The sequence below is a fragment of the Polistes dominula genome, unplaced genomic scaffold, assembly GCF_049000335.1.
Source record: "Polistes dominula isolate Pdom_NZ unplaced genomic scaffold, Pdom_raw_medaka contig_12, whole genome shotgun sequence".
Taxonomy (NCBI): domain Eukaryota; kingdom Metazoa; phylum Arthropoda; class Insecta; order Hymenoptera; family Vespidae; genus Polistes; species Polistes dominula.
In genome coordinates, this window is record NW_028301116.1 from 4,415,443 (window position 1) to 4,439,208 (window position 23,766).

The window sequence follows — 23,766 nt, forward strand, 5'->3', positions numbered from 1 at the left end:
GAGGGAAGACCTTACAAGAAGATGATATAATTTATCGATAGGATCCGCCATCTGCAGTCGCAATTTATTAACGAAAGCTGTTCCGAAGATTTAGATGGAAAATAGAGAGAGTGCACGAGTAGTATTCCTAGCATCCAGCCTCGATCGTAATAAAAAATTGATGAAGTACAACCGCATATACTACCTAAATTCTCCAACTGTTTCTTGCAACTTTTCCCATATACTCTATACAACAACATATATGTATATATATATATATTTACTATATTTCTTTATTTTTGTACGTGTATGTCTATGTGTATATATCAGGTTGGTCCAGTATTTTCTATACTAAAAATTTTACCACAAAACATTTTATATTATATAAAAATAAGTAAAGTATGTTATACAAATAACAAGCTCTTAAATGTTTAATTAGAAAAAGATATGGGAGGGGAAAAATGTATGATATGAAGAACTGACTCTGGACGTTTCGTCGATGCAGTATAAAATAACATATTGCTGATATTTATTTGAATATACAACGATAATATATTATTTGGGTAGCTTATCTTTTCTACCTGAACAAATTCTACCTGAAAAAAAAAACAAAAAGAATTAACTGCATATATTTTTAACTTTCTTAATAAATGTATTCGAAATAGAATTGGATAGGTGATATTACAATATTATTTCGTTAAAATTTATAAATCCAAATTATATATATATATAGACAGATCCTCCAGTACATTATGCGTTACTTGTTACTATAACCCTCCCCTATTGTTTTCAAGATTATCAGATCATTTTTACCTATGAGAAATAAGGAAAAGACAATGTTGATCAAGCTCATATAAATGTAAAACGCGATTATTTACCGAGAAATCGGTTTATTGACACCGCAAAATTTTCTGTGTGTTATAATTATATATTATACTTTTAATATGTGTAAAAATTCTTCTTTTTATTTTTTTTGCGTATTTTTATTTGTAGAATATGGTGGTAAAATATGACGGTAAAACAAAAAAAATAACTGGTATACCCTGTAATAAATTTTATTTAATTAATATTTAATATTAATTTTTTACCCTATATATCAAATTAAATCAAATATTAATAATTATTAATGTAATATAATATAAATTATATATATAATATATAATATATAATTATAATTCTATTATTTTAATAATTATTTTAATAATTATTATTATAATTAATATATATATATATACTATATTTACTAACTAAAAATAATATTACATATATCTATATATAATAAACTCTCTTTTTCTCTTTTTTATGTATGTGTATATATAGATAGAAAAAAGAGAGAGAGAGAGTTTATGATATATATATAAGGTGGTTGAAGGTTCGAGATGCACCGGCTGCAACCCTACATCATCCTGTTACTTAGTGTAAGTAGTTCGTCAAAAACAGGTCAGCCATCGGTGTATCCTTCCCATACTCTCTTCCTATCTCTCTCTCTCTCTCCCTTTCTCTTTCTCTTTTTATTTAATAAATTCGCTATTTCCATCTCTCTTTTTGATGTACAAACATCATCGAAGCATATACAAATGCATATAGGTAAATATGTACATAGTCATACATGCATTCGTGTTTATTTTGATCTCTTATGCATTTTCGGTGCAAATTCGTAAACTCGTAACGCGATTATCCGAGATTCCTTTTTTTATCTCATTCTTTTTTTCTTTCTATGTTCATCTCATTTTTAACTTATCTATCCATTTCTTTTTGAACGCAACCAAACTGTCTCTCAATCTTCTGTGTCTCTATCTTTCTCTTTTTATTTCTATTTCTCTCTTTACTCGAAGAAACTTCCGTGAAAAGTGCCGATCTCGATCGTTCTTAGATTCTCTAAGAAGTTTTATATATTTTTCTTCTTTTGTGTTATCTCGCACTGCAGACCATCTAACATCGTACAACTTTGACTTATGCCGTATAGCGCCAAAATATTCCTAGCAAAAAATGGTATACCTTTTTAACTGATTCGTACAATGATTGTATTCCTCGATTTTTATTCTTTCTCACTCAATCTTTTTTTGTCTTGCCTATCCCGTATTTCAAACAAAAATTTAAAAGACAAATATGTTTAATCGTATAAAATTATTTATATATTTTTTTCCCCCAATTATTCTTTCACAAAGTCTACATCAAAGATTTAAATTATCTCTTGTGATTGTAATATTTAAATGATTATTAAAAATTTGTACTCGTAATTCGGAAAACTGCAATCGAAGATTCCAATCGATTGGTCTCGTTTTCTTTAATTTCTTTTTTTTTTTAAATGATTAAGAAAAATATTATTTTGTAAAATAATTTCAACGAATATGTTCGAATTCGTAGAAATTTTTAAAATGAAAAATCCTTTGGATTATTTTTCTTGTTCTTTCTTTCAAATAATGTTTTTCTTTATGTCCAATAGAAATAGTACGAGTTGTCCAAAAAAGACTGAGAATGTGTGTGTGTGTGTGTGTGTGTGTGTGAGAAAGGAAAAAGAAGATCTCGGATTGAATTATGCAAGCAGAACGATTTTTATGTCGAAACGCGTACACGTGCCAGTAGTCGAGAACCAAACGTGTTTCTCGATTATTTACAACTTCCCACTTTTTCCAGGACGGATCTAGCACGTCGTACGTGATAAACCATGTTTTCCTTTTTAAATCGTTTGAATCACGTCCAGGATATAACGATGTTTCCCCTCCTTTTTCAATCAAGTTAAATAAAATACTAAAGTGGAAAATTAAATGTAATTTTATTTAACAACGTAATCAAAATTAATATTTATAATTATTAACAGTCCCTGTGTTAATTCAAAACAAAAAATTAAAATTGATTATACGATTATACTTCGTTAAACAATTTACCTATATTTATATATACCTTTAAACATAATTAGTCAAGGGTTTAATAATTTCAGTCATATCATCATTAAAATCAAGCAAAGGTGGGCACGGTTAGAATAAAATGAAATGGGATGATCCGTTAAAAAAAATAAAAATCGTATGGTTGTTGACTTCAGAGAAAAACAGTATAAAGACACGCGAACTTCTTGGAAAGTAATTGGATAGGTGTGAGAAGGTATTCGTAGAAAGATGACTCGAATCTGTCAAAGAAAGTATAAATTATACGTAATAATATTTTAAATAATAATTAAATAATTAAATGAATAAATATCATCATTAATTTATATAGAAAATTTGTAACGTGTTCTATTTTCAACTAATTTTACGAAATTTATGAATTTATTTGTCTTTGTTTTATATTTTTAATTATATGAATACTACGTTTCGTTTGCTTTTTCTTTGTCAAAAAAAAAATAAAAAAGTTAAAACAATAATAATAATAATAATAATAATAATAATAATAATAATAATAATAATAATAATAATAATAATAATAATATTATAAAGTAACGTATAAATCCTTATAAGAAACGAAGAAAAAATTTCTTCTGATAATTTTTATAAATCCGTTTTAAAACGACCCATTAAGCAAATGAATATTTTTTTTATTCTGTCTAATTAAATGGGTCAAACATAATAATATTGTTTTACCCGAGAGTATAATATTTATTTAACGAGAAAAACAATGAGAATCCCATTGACTTTGTTGTTGTTGTACCGAGGTTGTTAATATATAAAAGAGAAAAAGAGAGAGAGAAAAAAAGATAAGAAAGAAGAAGAAAAAAGTATATATATATATATACATATATTTAGCTTGTATAGAGAGATAAGGATGGATATAGGAGGGATAAAAGAAAAAAGATGGCGAAGTTTAAAAGAGTTACGGGACTAATAAACCTCTTTACTACGTCACGAAGGAACCCATCTACTCTATTTCATCAAGACGGTATAGCCGTTTTAATAAAAAGTATTGCATCGTGTTGTAAGTATGTATTTGTGTGGGTTGATTGTAGGTGTGAAGAAGAAGGACAGAAAGACGAGATGGTTCTCTCAAGTAACTGATCAAATCGTTCACTTAAGATAAAAGCTATCATAATTTATCTATTAACTTTTTATCAAAATTATTGTCACGTTTAAATTATATAATTAAGTATATATATATATTATAATTTATATTATTATTATAATTTACTCGTTAATCTCATGTTATATTAATGCAAAATGATTAACTTTAAATTGTAAATCAACCTAGTTGATTCAATAAATTATTATTATTATTATTGTTAATTATTATCGTAATAAAAAATATTAAAATAATTAATATCTTTTGTAAGTAAAATTCAATATTTGTCGTAGTAAAAAAATAAAAAAAACAAGAAAATTAAATTAATTTTCGTTGGAATATAATTTTTTATTTGGAAATTGTCTAAAAAAATTGGGTTAAATAAGGATTAAATTCGATCCATTAACTGTTCCAACGATATGGTGGTCCCCTAAAGTTTCCTTTATTTTATCTTTGTTATTTTCTTTCTTTTTACACGCCTCGTCGAAAGTGTAATCGTCGATTTGGAAAGAATAAGAAGTGTAAGGGTGAGAAAAAATAAAACATCTCTCTCTCTCTTTCTTTCTCTCATTCTTTCTTTTTATCATTCGGACATTCTTTCTAAGGATTTTATTAATCTCACGTAGAAGTGAAATCCGTGAAATCGAGCGTGCGAAAAGGCAATGGCTCGTACGACTCTTCCGGCACGTGATCCAACAAAACGAGTTGCTTTTACTTGCTGGTCTCTTGAACGAAAACTAGGAAGAGAAGGAAAGAAAGAAAGAAAGAAAGAAAGAAAGAAAGGAAAGGAAAGGGGAGTTGATCAAGAAAAGAGTGAGTAGGTTGGTTGGTTGGTTTGGTAGGTAGGTAGGTAGGTAGGTAGGTAGGTAGGTAGGAAGGTAGGTAGATAGGTAGGTAGGTAGGTAGGTAGGTAGGTAGGTAGGTAGGTAGGTAGGTAGGAAGGTAGCTAGAACTACCAAGTCACCGTTATATAAAAGCCAATAAGCTTTTTTAAACTCTTCCCGATTAACCGAATTATCAGTTAGCCGACTTTGTCCGAAGTCGAATCTTCCGTTGATTCAAGTTCCTTCCATTCAATCACGTTGAATCGGAAATCTCATCAAATCTCGTCAATTCGTTCCTGATTTTATGTACATACAAAAATTCCAATACGTCAATTAAGAAACCGCGAAAGATTTACTTTTTTAAAAAAATTATTTCATTATATTGTAATTATTATTTTTCAATAATTATTTATCAAATTTCTAATACAAATATACTACTTTTGTATATTCGTGTTTTATACAATTTTATATCTATATGTGCCCATAATTATGAAAATGGTCTAATAGTAAGTCAAAATTAAAAAGAAAATGAGTTTAACAGTTATTTTACATCACGTCATTTTAAACTAAATTAATTAACTATAATTTTCACGATATTGTCAAAAATAAATCCTTTAGATAGTGTTTGTTATATCAATATCATATAAAATTCATTTAATGTTCAAATAAAATTTTTTAAATATCTCGAAACAATAGATATATAACTTAAACCACTTTCATAATTATGGGCACATAAAATAAAATAAAATAAATATATTTTCATATATTATATATTTATTTTTTTTATATCTATAAGAGAAACATATTTTGTTATTTAAGAATTTATTTAGAATAGCGATAAGGATTGACTCACTTTAGTGAGTAGTAATAGTAGTAGTAGTAGTAGTAGTAGTAGTCTCCTTTTAGCCATTCTAATACACAGGTAGTAGTAGATGCCGAAAGTATCTCAAGTTTTCCTACCGAATGATTTATGATCTCTCCCACTTCTTTTCTTCCCACGATCCTATACACTTCCTACACGCTAACTTTCAACGCGGACGTCTTTCTATATATCTATACTACTAGCCTTGCTTCGGTACTTAAAACGAACAACGAGAGACTATACCTGCAGTATATTTTCTCTCTTCTTCTTCTTCTTCCTCTTCTTCTCATACTTTTTAAAGAATGTTTTATATATATATTTATACACATATGTGTATGTGTATGTTCTCGCGTATAACAAACTCGTAGAAAAATACTACGAGCTTTAATAATTTACGTAAAGATTCTTTGTCAACGATCACTCTATACATTTATACGTATTTACATTATGAACTATTGAAAAATAATTTTATAATTATTATTTATAAAATTATAATTATATTTATTTATTTGGATGTAAAATATAAAATTAATTTTGTTTTCCTTTTTAAAAATAAAAATTACGATCAATCCTACGTAAGTTTTAATTCGGAATTTATTTAAATTTATTTTTATGGGGTATATAAACAAAATGGCGGATATTTTATTCTGGATTGTATTCTCGGTTGCATTTTCATTAAATAGCATGTATTAATATATGGTAATCTGTAACTATATATATATATAGATATTTGTGTGCGTGTGTATATATTGCGTGTGTGTAATATGTCAGTGTTAGTGTACGTTCGGATACAAGCGCATGACAATCGCATAAACGGTCTTTATTCGTAGCACGCTTTGTCGTGACCGATTATCTCGTCTACCTCCGTTGGTTCTTCCCATTGATTAATCGAAATGCGACAATACGCGGCTTCGCTCGATGCATCGATTATGCTTCGCTCTTCCCGTGTTTCCTATGCGTTTGCTGTCATACCCTCTATATACTAGGTAGCCTGTTTTCGTAATTTCAAACAACTCGTTTCTTTTACCCCTATAATATCCTACCACACTTGTTGTTAATATTCAATAATAATATTTTACTTTATTACATATAATAATTTATAAATCAATTATATATATATATATATATATATTATATTATTTTTTATTTATTCATTAAATTTATTCTCGATACAGATAACAAATTTTAATTTCAACATTTTACCTAATCACGTGAGATAATATTTTCCTTTCGTATTATTACGTAACGTTATTTATTCTTTAAATAATAATAATGGTAATAAATAAAAAGAGAATTTTTTATGTCACACGTAAAATATTCGAGGAAACTCTTGTGCAATCGAAATTTTTCGTTTCCCTGCAGTAATATTTGTAAAATAAAAATAAAAATAAAAAAAAAACAAGTCTTTTAAATCTTCTCAACGAGATTTCATTTACGAAAAAAATGCAACAACAATAAATGAATCTGAAATCGATTCGAACGAATCAATCAAAAAAGCAATTTTTTTCTATGAATAGTTTAACGTAGCGATTAATTAAAATGGGACACCCGGTATATATATGTATATATCGCTTTATACGGTTCGTCCTGTCCTTTATATATCTTCAAAATTCATATTATTTAGCCGGTAATTTTGTTATCCGTTGTACGTTGCGTTCATCCTTCGCTCATTGATCTACACATGCAACGTGTCATAGGAAAATGTAATTATGCATATACAATTCATCATTGTTATATCCTTCCAATATTTATATATTTTAATAATACTTGTTTTTTTCGATAGAATACTTTTTTTTCCTTTATTTAAAATATATTTTATTGTACGTTTAAATATCAATATTTTTATTATCTTTTTTAAAAGTTTCTTTTTTTTGTTAACATTTACGTCATTGGAATTCTTTCGATATTTTAATCATTCATAAAAATTCCTTCTTTTTTTTTTAAATATTTATTCATTCGACATTTTTTAAAGGAATAGCCATTGCAATACTTTTGATATTTTATTAATGTTTTTGATTTTGTTTATTCGTTTTTTTATACACGAAATTATGCATTTGATCGTTTGAGTGGCAACGCCATTAGAATATCCTTTACGTATTTTCATCATTTTTATATTATAAATTCTTTTTTTTTAATTTTTATGGTTGCATTGGTATTTTGGAGAATTCATAATTTCAGATTCTTTTCGATCGTATTATTTAAAATACTAATTTTAAAATGTTGTTTTGATCCTGTTGAATGATTCGTCTTTTTAGGACTTTTTCAGCAACTATAAAATATAAAAATTACATAACCTCAAAAATATATAGTTCTTTGAAACCTTAAATATATAATAATATTTGTTTTATTTTTATTTTTTGTATATACTTTTAATTAAATTCTAATTTTTATTTTTTAAACTATAATACGTATATTCCTACATATTTTTTTTTTTATATTTGTTAAATATTATTTTTTGTTGTTGTTTTTTTTCTCCATTTTTCATTTGTACATAATTGATGAGACGCTATTGTTATGGATCTGATTGTAAGAGAGAGATTCATCTGGAAATATTTTTTTGTTCTTGTTCGCTTGAATCAGACGAGAAAAACTCGGCAAAATTTTCTCTGTTTCTCTCTTTCTCTATCTTTTATTCTTTATCATTCACTTTTTTTTTATCTCTTTCTTTTTCTTACTTGAGAAATAATAATAATAATAAAAATATAAAAAAAAAAATAAATAAAAAGAAACTAGATTGAAGTACAAGGAAATAATAATGATAAATACATTTAAGGAACATTGTTATAAATATCGATGAAAAAAAAAAGAAAAAAAAGTAGAGAAGAAAAAAAAGATAGAGAAAGAAAAAGAAAAAAAAATGTATCTATATAAAAGCAACGAAACGGAGATTGACAATTGGATGCAAGAGAGAGAGAGAGAGAGTGAGATAGAGAGAGAGAGAGAGAGAGTGAGATAGAGAGAGAGAGAGAGAGAGAGAGAGAGAAGATCGTTCAGAGTACGATTCGGAGAAAGTTTTCCAATTTGAAGCAATTAGTTTGCAGTACTAGACTGAATAGCATGCGTCCAGATAATCGAATATGGGTCAACTTCGGTGCTAGGAGTCGTGCGATAACCTCGACCAAACGAGATGGAATGAGAAAGATATATATGTCTATATAAATATATATAGATATAGATATCATATGTGTATGTGTATGTGTGTGTACATATATATATATATATAATAGAGAAATAGATCTCTGCTTGACGTTCTATTTATCTTATGAACTAATAATCCTATTTGGATTTATTGAGTGTATGAAAAGAAGAGAAAAGAGAGAGAGAGAGAGAGAGAGAGAGAGGGAGAGAGAAGAATAAAGAATAAAAAAAATGAAATTATTAAATCATAACAACTAATGGAATAATATTCTATGAATATTATTACAATATTCATAGACATTTTTATTGACTATTGGAAGTTATATTTTTGGTTTATATTGAAATTTGTTTTAAAAATATATACATATATACAAATAAAAGTAATAAGTTTAATTGTGTTACTAATTAAACTTATTAAGATAATATTTAGGTAAGGATATTATATATACATTAAATCAACCCATTTTCCATGATTATAATAATAATAATATTAATAAAACAAAATTTGATATATAATCAAAGTAATATATGTTACAACGTATAGTACAATTTCAAATATTTATATGAAATATAATATAATTATTTATAAGAAAGAGTATTTATGAAACTAAAAACAAAAGATAAATTATTTCAATTTAATATTAGAAAGAAATAAAAGTGAAATGTAACATGTTACAGCAATTTAATATACTTATTTCAATTAACATCGTATAAAGATATGTAAAAAAGTCTATTTAAAAAATTAAAAGAAAAAAATATAAATTATTTCAACTTAACATTAAAAAGAAATAAAAATATGAAAAAAATACAAAAAGAAATAAACGTAAATTCAAATAACAAGGTAAAAGTAAACGATAAGTAATAATACTAAAGGAAAACAAGAGAAGAATCTTATCGGTCAAACATTTAATCAGATCTGTGATTGGTCAAGCGCACAGGTATTTGGGTTGAAGTAACTGTGCTATTACTATTACTATTCTCTAGAGAAAGATATATATATACACATAGAGAGAGAGGATTAAATCGTAGACGTCAGCTCAGCATGCTCGACGTGTATGAAACCACCACCACCACCACCACCACTACCACTACACGATACCGATAAAGTTCTGTTAGGTTTCTGATCACCCTTCTCCCTCAGTTCATTGGGGTAGGGGGAATGATCAGAAATCGTTGAATCGATCTTTCTATCTTTTCTCTTTCTCTTTCTTTCTTTCTCTTTCTCTCTTTCTCTTTATGTTTTTCTTTCTTTATTTGATCAGAACGATTGATCGATATTATAAGTAATTATTATACTCGAGTAACTTCTTTTGTCTTTGGGTTTACCACAAAGATGAAACTTTAAACGTTACCTTTTCGATATTTTCTTCTTCAATTTACTTCTCATTCTTTATTTCTCCCCCCCCCCTCTCTCTCTTTATCTATTACTCACATTTACTACTTTTAATTAACATTAAATATGCATCATCTTACTTTTTAATAAAACTTCGTAAAAGTAGCAAACTTTCTTCTTACCTTTTGTACATGTGTTTATATAAATGCCTGTATATGTGTGTGTGTGTGTGTGTGTGTGTGTGTGTGTATGTGTGGGTGTATTCGGTTTTTAAAACTGATCAAATATGTATTGTGCTTTATCGTACTTTACTTTTTTTATTTTTTAATAAATCTCGTTCGAAAGTGTTTTTACTATCCATGTGTTATTAATTCATGGTTTTAATAACTCATATATATATATATATATATATATATAATAAATAATATAATAAATATATAATAAAATATAATGAAAAAAATGACAATTTATATAACGATATAGAAATTTGGTCATTTTAGATATCATTCACTCTAGGAACTTATTTTTCGGCTAATTAAAAGTACCAACATTCGATGTAGCCAAATCTCGTTGGTTAGAAAGAGAAAGATATATATATATATATACATACATACATAGAGAGAGAGAGAGAGAGAGAAAGAGAGAGAAAGTAGGAGAATAATATAATTGATCTACCACGTGATAGAATATCGAAATGTCGATAAACCACAGAGAAACGATCGATTCAATATACGTCATCTATTAATTTCGTAGTGTCGTTCAATGTAAAAAAAAAAAGGAAAGGAAAAGTATTTTAATGGAGTATAGTTTTGATAATTTTTTTTTCTTTCCTGTTATAGAATCCGAGGCAAGCTGGGAGGAATGGTGGACTTACGATGGCATTTCCGGTAAGTTGATAATAATTTTATTAATCTAACGATCCAACGATTTAAATAAAATTTGAGTTTCGTTATACAGAAACATATAAAATTTGTATACTTTATTGAATCGTGTCCAAAAATAAATTGTTATTATTTTTTTAATTAATAATAATTATTTTTAATTAAATATGAATCAAACTAATTGATTTAAATGTAAAAAATTATTTGGAAAAATAATATATAGTTATAATATAAAATATTCAACGTTATGACAATGTTTATATCGATCGTAGGTAATAAATAATTTCAATATACTAACATACACCACGTATAATTTATTTTAACAAAACAAAAACAAAATGAAAAGCTATGAAATTTTTGCTCATCCTTAGTTTCTATACGTTGATTTTTTGTTGTTGTTGTTTTTTTTTAAACTTACTTTTTAATTTCATCGTTCGTCTCGTCTCGTTTCGTCTCGTGTCGTCTCGTTTCGTCCTTCTCTTTCGTAGTTTTTATTAAAAATAAGGCGCACGGGGGTTTGCGATACGGTCGTTCAAAGTCGAGGCCTGGAGTTTAGTGTTTCCTACGTTTATGCGAACCAGCTGCCACGACAGAAAGAAAGAGAAAAAAAGGAGTAAGAGAGAAAGAGAAAGAGAGAGAGAGAGAGAGAGAGAGTTAAAAAAAGAAGAAAAAAACAACCAGTGTCGTATATTCGCTTTAAGAAGCACCTTGCGTGAAATAATTCCAAATTTTTCTCTTTTAATTTTTCTTGTTTTTTTTTCTTCTCTCTCTCTCTTTCTCTCTTTCTTTCATTAGATTTTAATATCTTTCCTTTTTATTTTTTTCTTTCTCATATATTCTCTTTCTATCCATAAATCAAATATTCCTTTACATCGAACAATGTAAAACTTCTTATATATTATAATATATATTTTCGAACGTTCATTTTTTCTTTTTTTTCTTTTCTTCTTTTCTTCTATTCGATACGAGTTAGAAGAAGATACTTGTGTGTTGTGAAGATAGAGTACTTTGATATTTATCAACTTGTCTCGATCCAACGATCGATGATCTTTTCCTATGATCCATTTAATTAACTTGACAACAAATTTGATATATTGTATTATTCGATCAGATTTTTTTTTATATAAATAGTATTAATTTTAAAGAAACAAAATATAAATTCTTTTTTCTATCTACCATAAGAAGCACCTTTTTTTCTTATCTAGCATTAAATTCAACTAACTTACAGATTATATTCACGTGAAAACGCACGAAGTATAATATACACTTACACTTATAACGTATATGTAAATATAATTCAAAAAAAAAAAAAAGAAAATATCTCGTTATATTCCCACTCGACGTGTTAGGGAAAATAAAGGAAAAGACGATTAGAAATACGAGAAAAAAAAAGAAAAAAAGAAAAAAAAAGAAAAGAAAATACGAACAGGACACGAAAGTGGCTCGCTTATCTCTAGTCCTAGTTCTATAAATGGGACTCTTAATACTAACGGTGCTACCCTCGGTGCTAGGATTAAAATAAATTTGTGCGGCTATGTATACTGTATTCCCCAGACCTCCCCTAGCCCTTTCCCTTCCTTCCTACCCACCTCCTCATCACCCTCCTCACAGGGGATTATGTTCTATTTTCTTTTAATTGAACAACTCGGTAAATCCTTTTCGTTTCCTTTCGTCCTTGACTTTCTCTTTTCATCTCTCTCTCTCTCTCTCTTTTTCTCTCTTTTTTTTAAATTCTTTTATTCGTCGTCTTAATTAGCATGATTCGCTTGACCTAACATAACGTATGGTAATTTAGCTGAGTAGACAGAAACACCCAAGCCTATACCCCCCCCCCCTCACATACGTACACAAATACATATGTATTTACATATACATGTATCAAACTAATTCTAAATTGACCTATTTAATGTAACACACATACTGGAAAGATTCAACAACCAACGGGTATATGAAAGATGGAGGGGAGGATAGAGGATAAGGGGGGAATTGGGAAGGGGTGAATGTGTGGTGCGTTTGTAAGTTAAACCAGGGTTACTACTTTCACGTCAACATACGAAAAGACGTCTGTCCCGAGCATGATGAATGCACAAGCTAGGAGGGAATATTCGTTTCGCATGGTACATTTGAGAAATTGTGAAGTACGATGTAGAGAGTCAAAATTAACGACGCGGTAGGACGAATGGACGGACGGCTTTAACGGAATGTTACCGTCGAAAGCCTTTCTCTCTTTATGTTAAGCTTATGTTAGTAGGAGTTAGTTTCGTTGGTAAAGGTCGACGTGCGATAAGTGGCTCTCCTAAATTATCAAATATTTATTATAATATTCATGTTTCTCTTACAATTAATTAACTTTCAAGTTACGTCACTCTTTTATTTTTGTTTGTTTCTTTCTTTTTTTACGTACGATGCAAGAAGCTTTTTTGATAACTCTCATGTGAAATATAAAAGTATATTTTATATTATACTATTTATTTTATAATTATCCTTTAATGGTTTTTATTTGTTTTCTAAATTTATCAACGTTTTAAAAAATATATTCATCTCGTCGTAGTTACAACTCGTTGGAATGTTACGTAAATGTAAAACTAACAAACCACAAAACTTTATTGTAATTTAAAAAAACAAAAAAGAAAAGAATTATTTTAATGCATTTCAAATAGCGTAGAAACTTTCGACCAAATAATTTGCGTTTAAAAAAATTGTAACTGTAAAAAGTTCGTAGTTTATGAGGAAGAAAAAAAACATCAACGTATGATTTTTACAAAGATCACGTACGTAAGAATGAAAGTAATGAATTTTCATACGATCAAATATTTGAATTCTTGAATCTCGTAGGAGGAATAAGTTGGGTACTTGGATAACTTATTACCCCCTCCTCCCTTCCTCCATTCCTCCCCCTTTTTCCCTCACGGATCGATGTCCGCCAGAAATAGATTTTGAGAATGTATGTAAGGCCCTCATATCTCGGACAGATGGTTCCAACGTTTACAACCAATAGGCGTAGACGGGAAAACCGGCTGGTTGCACTTTCGAAAAGCTTCCCGTTGTACTTCGACGTTAAAGCCTATATATATCTATATCCTTGCGCCTTCTGCATCCTTGAACTCGGTTGCCTCAAGGGTCCTTGCGGAAAACCATCGCTTAGGCATCACCATAAGCCCCGATATCTCGTATAATATCTGAGAGAGTACGTAGGGGTACTATAAACGCGAAACTTTATTCACGGTCGAACCAGGTTACCTACCAAGCCCTTCAAATCTCCATAGATTCTATTTTTTCTTTTACTAACGAAAATTCCTTACGCGATAACACCGTCATTTTGTTTCTTTTTTTTCTTCTTTTAAGTACGTTTACGGTAGTTTTCTTTTTTTACAAGTTTTATTAGGATTACACACGAATATAGATACAATAAAATTTGTATTGTTTAATTTTTGTGTTACTTTTTTTATTAAATGTGATAAAAAAATAAAAAAACAAAACAAAAAGAAAATTTGTCTATTTAAAAAAAATTATATTTAATTCTTTTTTTTTCGTTATTAGAGGTTCATATATGGGGTCATACAATAAAAGACAAGACCAGTTCTTTCAATACGTTCAAAAAAAAATTATAATATAAAATTATTTATAAATTAATCCGTACAAAATTGGATCTATCCATTTATCTATCTCTTCTTAATTTATTTTTCATTTTTTTTTTAATAAAATACAAATATAAAAAAAATGAGATACGAGCAAGAGTTTCTAAATCCACGGTAAAACAAAAACGAAGGATAGATCCTTTGAGAGGATTCTTTCGAATAGATTTCGAAGAGGAGTTCGTAGGGTAGGTAGAGAAGTGGAGAGTGGGTGGTGGGGTCAAACAATTCGTTTTGTTCGTTCGTTGAAGAAAACCAACTCGAATTTTCTTCCTTCCTTCTTTCTTTCATTTTCGTTCGAAGGCGTAGTTTGTAGGACGATTCCCGTTTACACGAAAAGTCGAGAATTTCGTCGTCGTTTAATTCAGACTACACGGGGGTGAGAAGGAAAATTCTATGCCCCCGTGAAGATTCCCTTTTTCCTTCCTCTAACTGTACTCTCTCTTTCATCATGTTTTTTTTTTCATTTTTTCCCCTTTCTTTCCCTTCATCTCGTTTCTTCTTTTACTTTATTTTTCTTTCACCTTACTCATTCCCACCTTTACCACCACCACAACCACCATCACCATCACCACCATCACCACCATCGTTACCCGTTTAACCACCATCCTCCGACAGCCCCAAACGACTTCGACTTTATGCACTTCGACGCCATTCCCGCATTTTCCATAAATCTTTTTTCCACCATTCCGGCGTTTTACCTCGTTCGCTCGTCGTTCTTCCATACAATGGCGGAAAAAGGACGATGTTTTCTTAAACTTTGCTCCTACTATTCTTATATTTTTACTCACGTTTATATATCCCCCCCCACCCCACCCCACCACCTACTCCTTCCCCTTTCACTCACACCATAAACCGAGCTTACTCATATTCCGATCGTTTTCTATTCATAACTTTCGTCGATTCTTATTAAACATCAAACCTACGAAGAAAATCTAATAATAAAGTCCAATTTCTTTTTTTTCAATACAAACAAACAAACAAACAAACAATGAAACGAGACAGTATTTTATTTTTTTAAATACCCTAATCAAATTCATACGGGCAACCCTGACTCAACTTGAAACAAATTTTATCGAACTAACATCAGGACCGAGCTTATATTTCTTTTTTCTTTGGAGACTCTTATTTCGTTTAATTAAATTTATGCATCTAATTTCGACGCAACAGACGAACGTTAGATTTTTCTTTTTAAAAAAATATCATCAGAATTATTTTAGAAGAACATCATTTTGTTTAATCAAGTTCATGCATTCTCAATCTTAACCTCAATTCTTAAATGAACACCAAGATCGCATTTATATTCGTTTCGGGGGGTGAAATTTTAATTACATCAAATTAAACACACAAATTGAATTCTGACACAAAATCTTAACGCTGCAAAACAAAATATTTCTTCCTAATTTGATTTAAATCGAGCTTGTGTGAAATTTATGATAATTAAACATGAAAATTAATTTATGAGAATATATTCAATGAGAAATAAATTTTCAATACGTATTATTATATGGACAGGAAAAAAAGAAATTATAACAGTGGAGTAAGAAAACAATAGGAAAGAAAAAAAGAAAGAAAGAAATGAAGAAAGGTAAGGATGGAAAGAAAAAAAAAAGAATCGAAGTAGACTTTCGTAAGTTCGATAGCCGAGTGGCAGGTTATCTCAGCCTTGATATCAACCCTCGCACCGAAAAAGCATTCATATAGTCAGGGGTATATATATATATATATATATTGGTACGGGCCGAGTTACCAGCGCAGCACAATTTCAGAAGACGTCGACCAATATGAAAGGAGGTGGCGGAATATGTATAAAGCAGTGATATTAAAAACGCGTCGTATATGAATGCTCCTGTCATATCGCTGTCCTCGTATTCTGAAAGAAACGAGTTAGCGTTTTCCACTCGCCAAATATTTATAATACACATACATATTTTAATATTTTTTAAGAAGAAACAATAAATATATATTCAAATATCGTTTCCTTTTTTTTCTTCTCTCTCTCTCTTTTTTTTTCCTATCGAACGGAAATTGGATTTTTCCTAAATGTTATACGAAGTAAATAAAAATTTCAAAGGTATTTAGAAAGAAAAAAAAAAACGAAAAGAATCAGATTATAAATACAAAAATATAAATGATACAAAGAAACGAAGTAGTACGAGTCAATAATAATTACTAACATGAGATTTCTCGTTCGATGAACCATCCAGTAACGGTCGATGAACTAGCAAATATTATTTTTTTTATAAAATTCGACGAAAGCTTATATCGAAGTATCGTTTTTTCGTTTTTCTTTTTCTTTCAACTTGCATTATTTAAAGATAACAAAATATTCGAAGAATCTTCGTTACTAAACAAATTGTTTTCGGACTCTCTTATCTCTCGACGATCTTTTTAAAAGAACTAGTAGAAATATTTTTATAAAGAGAAGCAAAAAAACAACAAAAAAGGGAGAATTAACGAGATAGAACGAACGAAAGAAATAAAAAAGGAACGAAAAACAACAACAACAAAATAAAATAAAAGGATAAACGTTTCAGCAAAGTGTCGCTATGCGTTAACCGTCGTGAATTCGTCGTGAGAAAAAGATGAAGACGTGTATGTGAAAGTAAAAAAAGAACGTTTGTATGCAATCGAGTACTAAGGTACAGTCAAGCTGGATAAAGTCCAAGTTCACTATGAAGAAGAGGGGGTATTGGGGAGCTAGGTTAGTTTCTTTGGTTCTTCTGTGTGCTGTTGTCAGAGAAAGAAAAAAAAAAGAAAAAGAAAAAGGGTGAAAGTAAAAAGGTTTCTCAGTGGCCAAGACGCGTATAAAGCAAACCGGAACCCTTGTGAATAGTCCGAGAAAGCTAAAGAGTAGGTGGGGATCATAATACGGCCAGTTGGTGAACCTTTTTCCAAGAGAAGAGGACTTTGCCGTTCCACCCAAGGCGTAAATGTTTTCCTATATTTTCCGGAGTAACTGCCACGAAAACCACTACTATTCCAACGAATGAGAAAGAGAAAGAGAAAGAGAGAGAGAGAGAGAAAGAAGGAATGGGGGTGAGAGTGGAAATGCAGTTGGTGGGAGAAAGATACGGTTGGAATTAAAGAAGCATGCAAAAAACATGCAAATATCTAACCACTTTCCATCTTTATCACTTCCCACTGAATACAAGTGTGCCGACTTAAGATTTAGATTTGGCTTAAGTTTCTAAAAAGGAGGCCACTCACAATAATAAGAAATAAGATCTCTTTTTCTATTATAATTTTTTCGTTTTTCTTGCTTTATTTTTAGTTAATTATTTGTTGTTAGTTTGATTATTTCAGATAGAATTACCTATTTAGATATTTTTATTTTGGAAATCATTTAAATTTAATAAAATTATGAAACTTTCAAGGATTTCCCTGTTTATTTTCCCTCCCCTAGTTTAATTTTAGGAACGTTATACATAATTCATTAAACTCTTGTTAAGTATCGTGAATTTTAAATTACATTGTTTAATTAATGAGATACCTGTTTGTTGCTTAATTGCGTTTATTAAAGTATGAATAAAGTCGATAATATTTATCATTTTATAATTAATTTTTAATTATCGTTAATAATCGTGAATTGTAAGGATAGAAAAGATTGATTATGGGATTTTCATCTTCCCAAGAATATCAATGTTATTCATATTCATAAATATATCAGTGTTATTCAATTATTTTCGGTATAAATTAAATATGAGTTTATTTAAATAGAAATAAATTTGATAACATTATTTTGTCATTTTACTGTCTCTTTTACTGGATTTTCGAATTACTTCTGTACTAACACCTAGCATTATTAAATATTATTAAATAGTTAGCATAATAATATTTATAATTTTCTAATTATAATTACTAGTTAAGTTTATATCAAACAGTGTCAAGGTTCAATATTTTTCTTTTCTTTTTTTTTCAAATTTATGAATGAAGTTTATGAGTGAACAAAAATAGAAGTTATTAGATTATGGTAGTTTTTATCCTCTCCATAAGAGTATCCGTTACTATAAAGCTATTTTCCGTATCGATTAAATATATCGCATTTAATATCGGTGCAATATCGTATAAGTAGCATAGCTTTACGGATTCTAAGCCGACCGAGTTTGAAAGTGCTACTGGTGGTGATGGTGATGGTGGTAGTACTACTAGCACTAGAACTGGTGGTGGTGGTAGCGGTGGTGATGATGGTGATGGTGGTAGCTATGATGGTGATGGCGAATGGTAGAGTGGGAGTGAGATAAGCCGTGAGAGACGAGAGTAAGGTGGCTCACACAGCGTGGTCAGCTTCCGATCTCACCGGAACTTGTGGTTTTAGCTACGAAGTAAGGTTAGGTGCTCATCCAATGGCTATGGGGAAAAGGGGGATATGCCCATGGAGAATGGGACGGACGGATTAATAGATTTTAGGAATGTGCCATTTCTTGATCCTACAAATCGACAATTTTTCTTCCAATATTACACATAGAGTTTCAATATTCTACGATGTTCTATGTTTAGTTCATTTCTTCTTTTTTTTTAAATAATTTTATCCTTTCAATTCTCGATATATATGAGTCTTAATTTTTAAGATTCATTAATTTATTATCTCTTTTTCTCTCTTTTTTTTTCTTATTAATTATCCATTGAAATTGTGAATGATTAATCGTAATAATTTGTTTTATCTAATCCTAAGTTTAATGTAAATGGTATAGCCGAATTAATATGGGAAATCTGCCCCCGTGGCTTTTTTGACTCGCACTTGGGGGATCGATTTGGTGTCGAATAAAAATAATTCACCTCTTTGTTAAATTGTTTTTTAACCTTTTTGCTAAATAATATACGATAATAACACATTTTTATCTTACAATTAGTGATTTTTATTTTCCTTAATATTTTAATCAAATTTATTTTAAAGAAAATTATTATTTTTCTACAAAATTTATTAAAAGTAATCTCAACGTGCGTTCAACGTAACGACATAAAATAATTATCAAACCTATGTTTTATGTATTAAGAAGCAAATAAAATCATTGAGAATATTTCTTTTTTCCAAATCCTATAAACAAATGAAAATATTTTCATGTAAATGATATTAAACATAGCATTGGTCAAGCAGTTGGAGTAGAGATACACGTTTCACGAGTGAAAATTCGAAAAAGAAAAAATGATTTTATTCAAAGTCATATAGTTCGACTCTTATTCTTGCAAGTACTCTTCCAGAGTCGTTCTTTGATTTCGTATTCGTTGAATTCAAAAGACATTCAATTGAAAATACTATATACATATATATGTGAATACATATGTATCGATAGTCGAAGAGAAGAAACTTTTTCTCTAGGATCTGTTCGCGCAAAGATCAGCTAGCATGTATATTACATATACATAGATGATATTTACACGTGTTTGTATTGAACAGAAATCGACGCGTGCCGATGCACTCGACACTGATCGCTATGATAATATCGACACTTCCTTTTTCCCCCCCCTTATTTTTTTCTTTTTTATTTTGTTTTGTTTTTTTATACACTAAATTTTCGAGATTCCACGCTTACCACGAGATTCAAAAATAAGAGGGTGAAGGGAGTTTGCTTCTAGTTCTTTCAGCCCTTTGTTTCATTCTTTTAACAAACACCTACCCACACATGCACATATACATATATAAGATATCTTTTGTCATGATATCTGAACTTGGTCGATATTCGATTTCGCGTAATGGCTGTTATAGTTTCAATCTTGTGATTTTCGATCGAATTCTCTTACGTTCACAAAAAGATAAAAAGAGAGATAAGAGAAAATCATTTCTTTTTTTAAATTATCGATCGTTAATCTCGACATAAATAAAAGGCGAAAGAAAATTTCGTTTTAACAAAATTAAACGAGTTTCTATCTTTCTCTCTTTGGCATAACTGGTCCTGAATGTTCGTTCATCAATTTATTTTCCTTTTTTTTTCTTAGTAATCCAAATTAACCCCTCTTTCCACCCCACAACATCCTGCCTTAAAAATCGATTATGTTATTTTTTAAACAAAATTCCAAAAATCACATGATTTTTTAAATTCTTAATACAGTTATTTTGTTCTTGTTTTGGAATTATCGATGATTGTATAGAATGTCTTACTGTTTATTAAATTCAATGCTTGCTCACATGCTTCGGTCTTTCGTGTTAAATTTATTTTTAAAATCACAATCAGATTTACCGAATTCCCATTATAAAAATGTGCAATTATGCAAAACTCAATATCGGACCAAATTATTCCTTTAACTGGATCTTAATATACGTTTAAAAAATCGGTATTACGTTTAACACTTAATTAACATTTAACGACAATGAACTATTTAACTATTACTGATATAAATATTACATATATATTCCGTTCATTTTATTATATATTATTTAGTATTGTTTATTTCATTTATAATCATTCATGTTTTTTATAATTATTTATTTTATATTATTTATATTATATTAATTTTAATTTTGTAAAGTATAAATAAATATTAGTATTATTATTAGTATTGTTTATCATACTTTATAATTTATAATAATAATAATTTGTAAAATATCTAAATAATATAATAATATTAAATATTTGTTAAATATCATAATTAATAATTTGTAAAATATCTTGTTTAACTGGCGCCAATATGCGGTTCATCGTTTAATATACGAAAAGAGTATATGCGTCCCACGAAGGATAAAGGTTGAGTACTCTTGCTTTAACATGTCCAAGTTCTTGTTTATTCTTGAAAGGGACAAGTGGATTCTGGGAAATGCGGATAAAAGATTTAAAGAGTCGTCCGTTTTGGATGAAATTGAGATATGTCGAGAAATGTTGAGTCACAGGGAAAGAGAGAAAGGAATAAAGAAAAGGAAGAGGGAGAAGCAGAGATTAAATGAAATTATTTAAATGTGGTAATTTAACATCCTATCCAGTTGACTGTCAGACGATGGACCATGCTTTGCAGGTGTTGAACATGCATGTATGCATAGAATATGTTTCCGGAAAAGCAAGCCACCCTCCGCTAGGTGGATGGCTAGCTAGCTGGTTGGCTAGCTGGTTGGTTGGTTGGTTGGTTGGTTCGTTCGTTCGTTGGTGCTGGGTTCCATCCACCGGCTGGCTGAATTGCGTGCATACATTAGCAGCGATGTACTCGAGAGTGCAAATGCAACTGCTGCTCTCTCTGTCTGGACATTTCGAAAACGGCCACTTGTTCTCCATTGATTGAAATGTCTCCCCCAAAATCGAATTCATCCCTTTTCTCCCTTATGTCTCTTCAAAATTCTATTCGACTCATACACGCATACGTATATATATATATTTTCATGCAACTAAATCTTAATAAACTTTTCTGTTACTATCATACTTTCAAAGCTATTCAGGTGGCAAAAGTTAGTGAATCACCATATATATATCTACATTTTTTATTTTAAAATTTATAAGTTAAATAAAAAAAAATTTAATTTATTTAAGAATGATTATATATCTAAAGATAAGTAATTTTATTCATTTGGTCAATGTAAATAATTTTTCTAGAATAAATAATAGACAATAATAGTGAAAGAAAATTTTTGTAATATCTAATAAAATTATTTCAATATAATTTAATATTTTTAATTATATAAAGTCACATAAGACAAATACTGATCCAATAAATAGAAATAATATTGAAACAAAAACTCTAATATTAAAAAAAATATTATTTTAACTCTATTTCGATCATTATTCCCAATAAATAATATTTTAAATAGACATATGTGTGAACATAATTAAATATATATTTAATAATAAATATTGATCAAATCAAAAAAACTTTGAACAATTTTTTCTAACATCAAATAATAACATCAATAATATTTCCTTCTCTCATTTGACCCATATAATTTAACGATAATTTATCATAAATATCTATCCAATAAATAGCAATAAATAAATAAATAAATAAATAAAAAAGAAAAAACTAACCATACGTTTCAAGTACATATTGAACAACATGATGTTTTTCAACGAAAAAAAATATAATTGAAACTTTCGAAGATAGACCGTACTACGGGAGGAAGGGGGTACACAGGGAAGGGGTTGGTGGTGGTAAATAGTGTAAACGTAGGTTACGAGGGGTGTAACACGTCAACGTTGGCTCGCATTAGGGGCTCGTTCGATGCCATCCCTATTTTCTCGCGTGTCCACTCGTTCTACCAGGCTGCGTCGTGAATTGAACGCATTACTAGGCTACAGAAGCAATTACCTTAGTTAATTAACGAATTTACAACTGCAACACACAACTAGCGTGTGCAAATCCGCGGGGAACTTGGGTAACCTGTTCTGTTGGAACTTTGTGTGTTCGTACGTACATACACACACATATACATACTCATACATACGGTGCTAGAGGCTTGAAAAGGGACTGGAAAATGCGAGGGTGAATAGGTAGGTTGAAAAGGGGGATGAAAAGGGAGTGAATCGCGACGGTCGCTTACCGGTTCGAACGATATTGTTATCGCACGGTGCGTGCGTCGATAACAAGGCGATATCGAGAATCCAAATTGTTACATGCTACGTGTATAAGCCTCGAAAGCTCGTTGCTGTTGTTTATTCGCTTACCAAGCTCTCACTCTCTCTTTCTCTCTACCTTTCTATTCTGCGAAAGCTTCTCTCTCTCTCTCTCTCTCTCTCTCTCTGTGTTTCTCTTTCTCTTTCTCACACTTTAGAAAACGGAGAACTAATTCCCTAGCGTTCGTTTATCTTTATCTCGTAAATTAAAACGGCGCGGTTTCTCAAAAGTTTCATTAAAAGTGAAATGAATTTTAAATGTTGCTTTTTTCTTTTTGTTTTTTTTTTTTTTTTTTTTAATGACCATAAAAATATGAATTAAATAAAATATACTCTTCTTTGTCTATCTCTCTCTACTTTTTTTATTTTATTTTTCATTCTTCTTTTTTCTCTTTTTCTCGCTTTTGTATCTACCACCACTAAAGCTCATTTATTTTCATCCAAAATGATACATTTTTACGATTGTTTTAAGGTTTTTCTTTTTGTTGTTGTTTTTTACTTTGTTTCGTTTCGTTTAGTTTTGTTTATTGCGACAAAGTTTCGTCAGGATTTTTTTGCCGTCAAAGTTGCATTACGCGTTTTTTATCTTGAAT

The 23,766-nt window shown here is 29.4% G+C and overlaps 1 protein-coding gene and 1 long non-coding RNA gene across 11 annotated transcripts in view; one reads left to right on the top strand and one right to left on the bottom strand.

The window, feature by feature from the left end:
* The window catches only part of CARPA (Carbonic anhydrase-related protein A), a 231,849-nt gene that overhangs the window by 106,586 nt on the left and 101,497 nt on the right, over positions 1 to 23,766 (top strand). For all 8 annotated transcript variants that reach the window (XM_089176802.1, XM_089176797.1, XM_089176799.1 and 5 more), the window contains one exon: positions 10,966 to 11,013. In XM_089176802.1, coding sequence (XP_089032928.1) covers positions 10,966 to 11,013 — 48 coding nt within the window. The remainder of the gene's footprint in view (positions 1 to 10,965; positions 11,014 to 23,766) is intronic.
* LOC149031076 (uncharacterized) overlaps positions 1 to 23,766 on the bottom strand; it is a 112,956-nt gene that overhangs the window by 49,752 nt on the left and 39,438 nt on the right. Inside the window, exon 4 of one of the 3 annotated variants that reach the window (XR_016178051.1) lies at positions 7,718 to 7,924. The exons of the other annotated variants lie outside the window; for them this stretch is intronic. This is a non-coding gene — a long non-coding RNA (uncharacterized LOC149031076). Of the gene's footprint in view, positions 1 to 7,717; positions 7,925 to 23,766 lie in introns of those variants that run through there. 3 annotated transcript variants of the gene reach the window in all.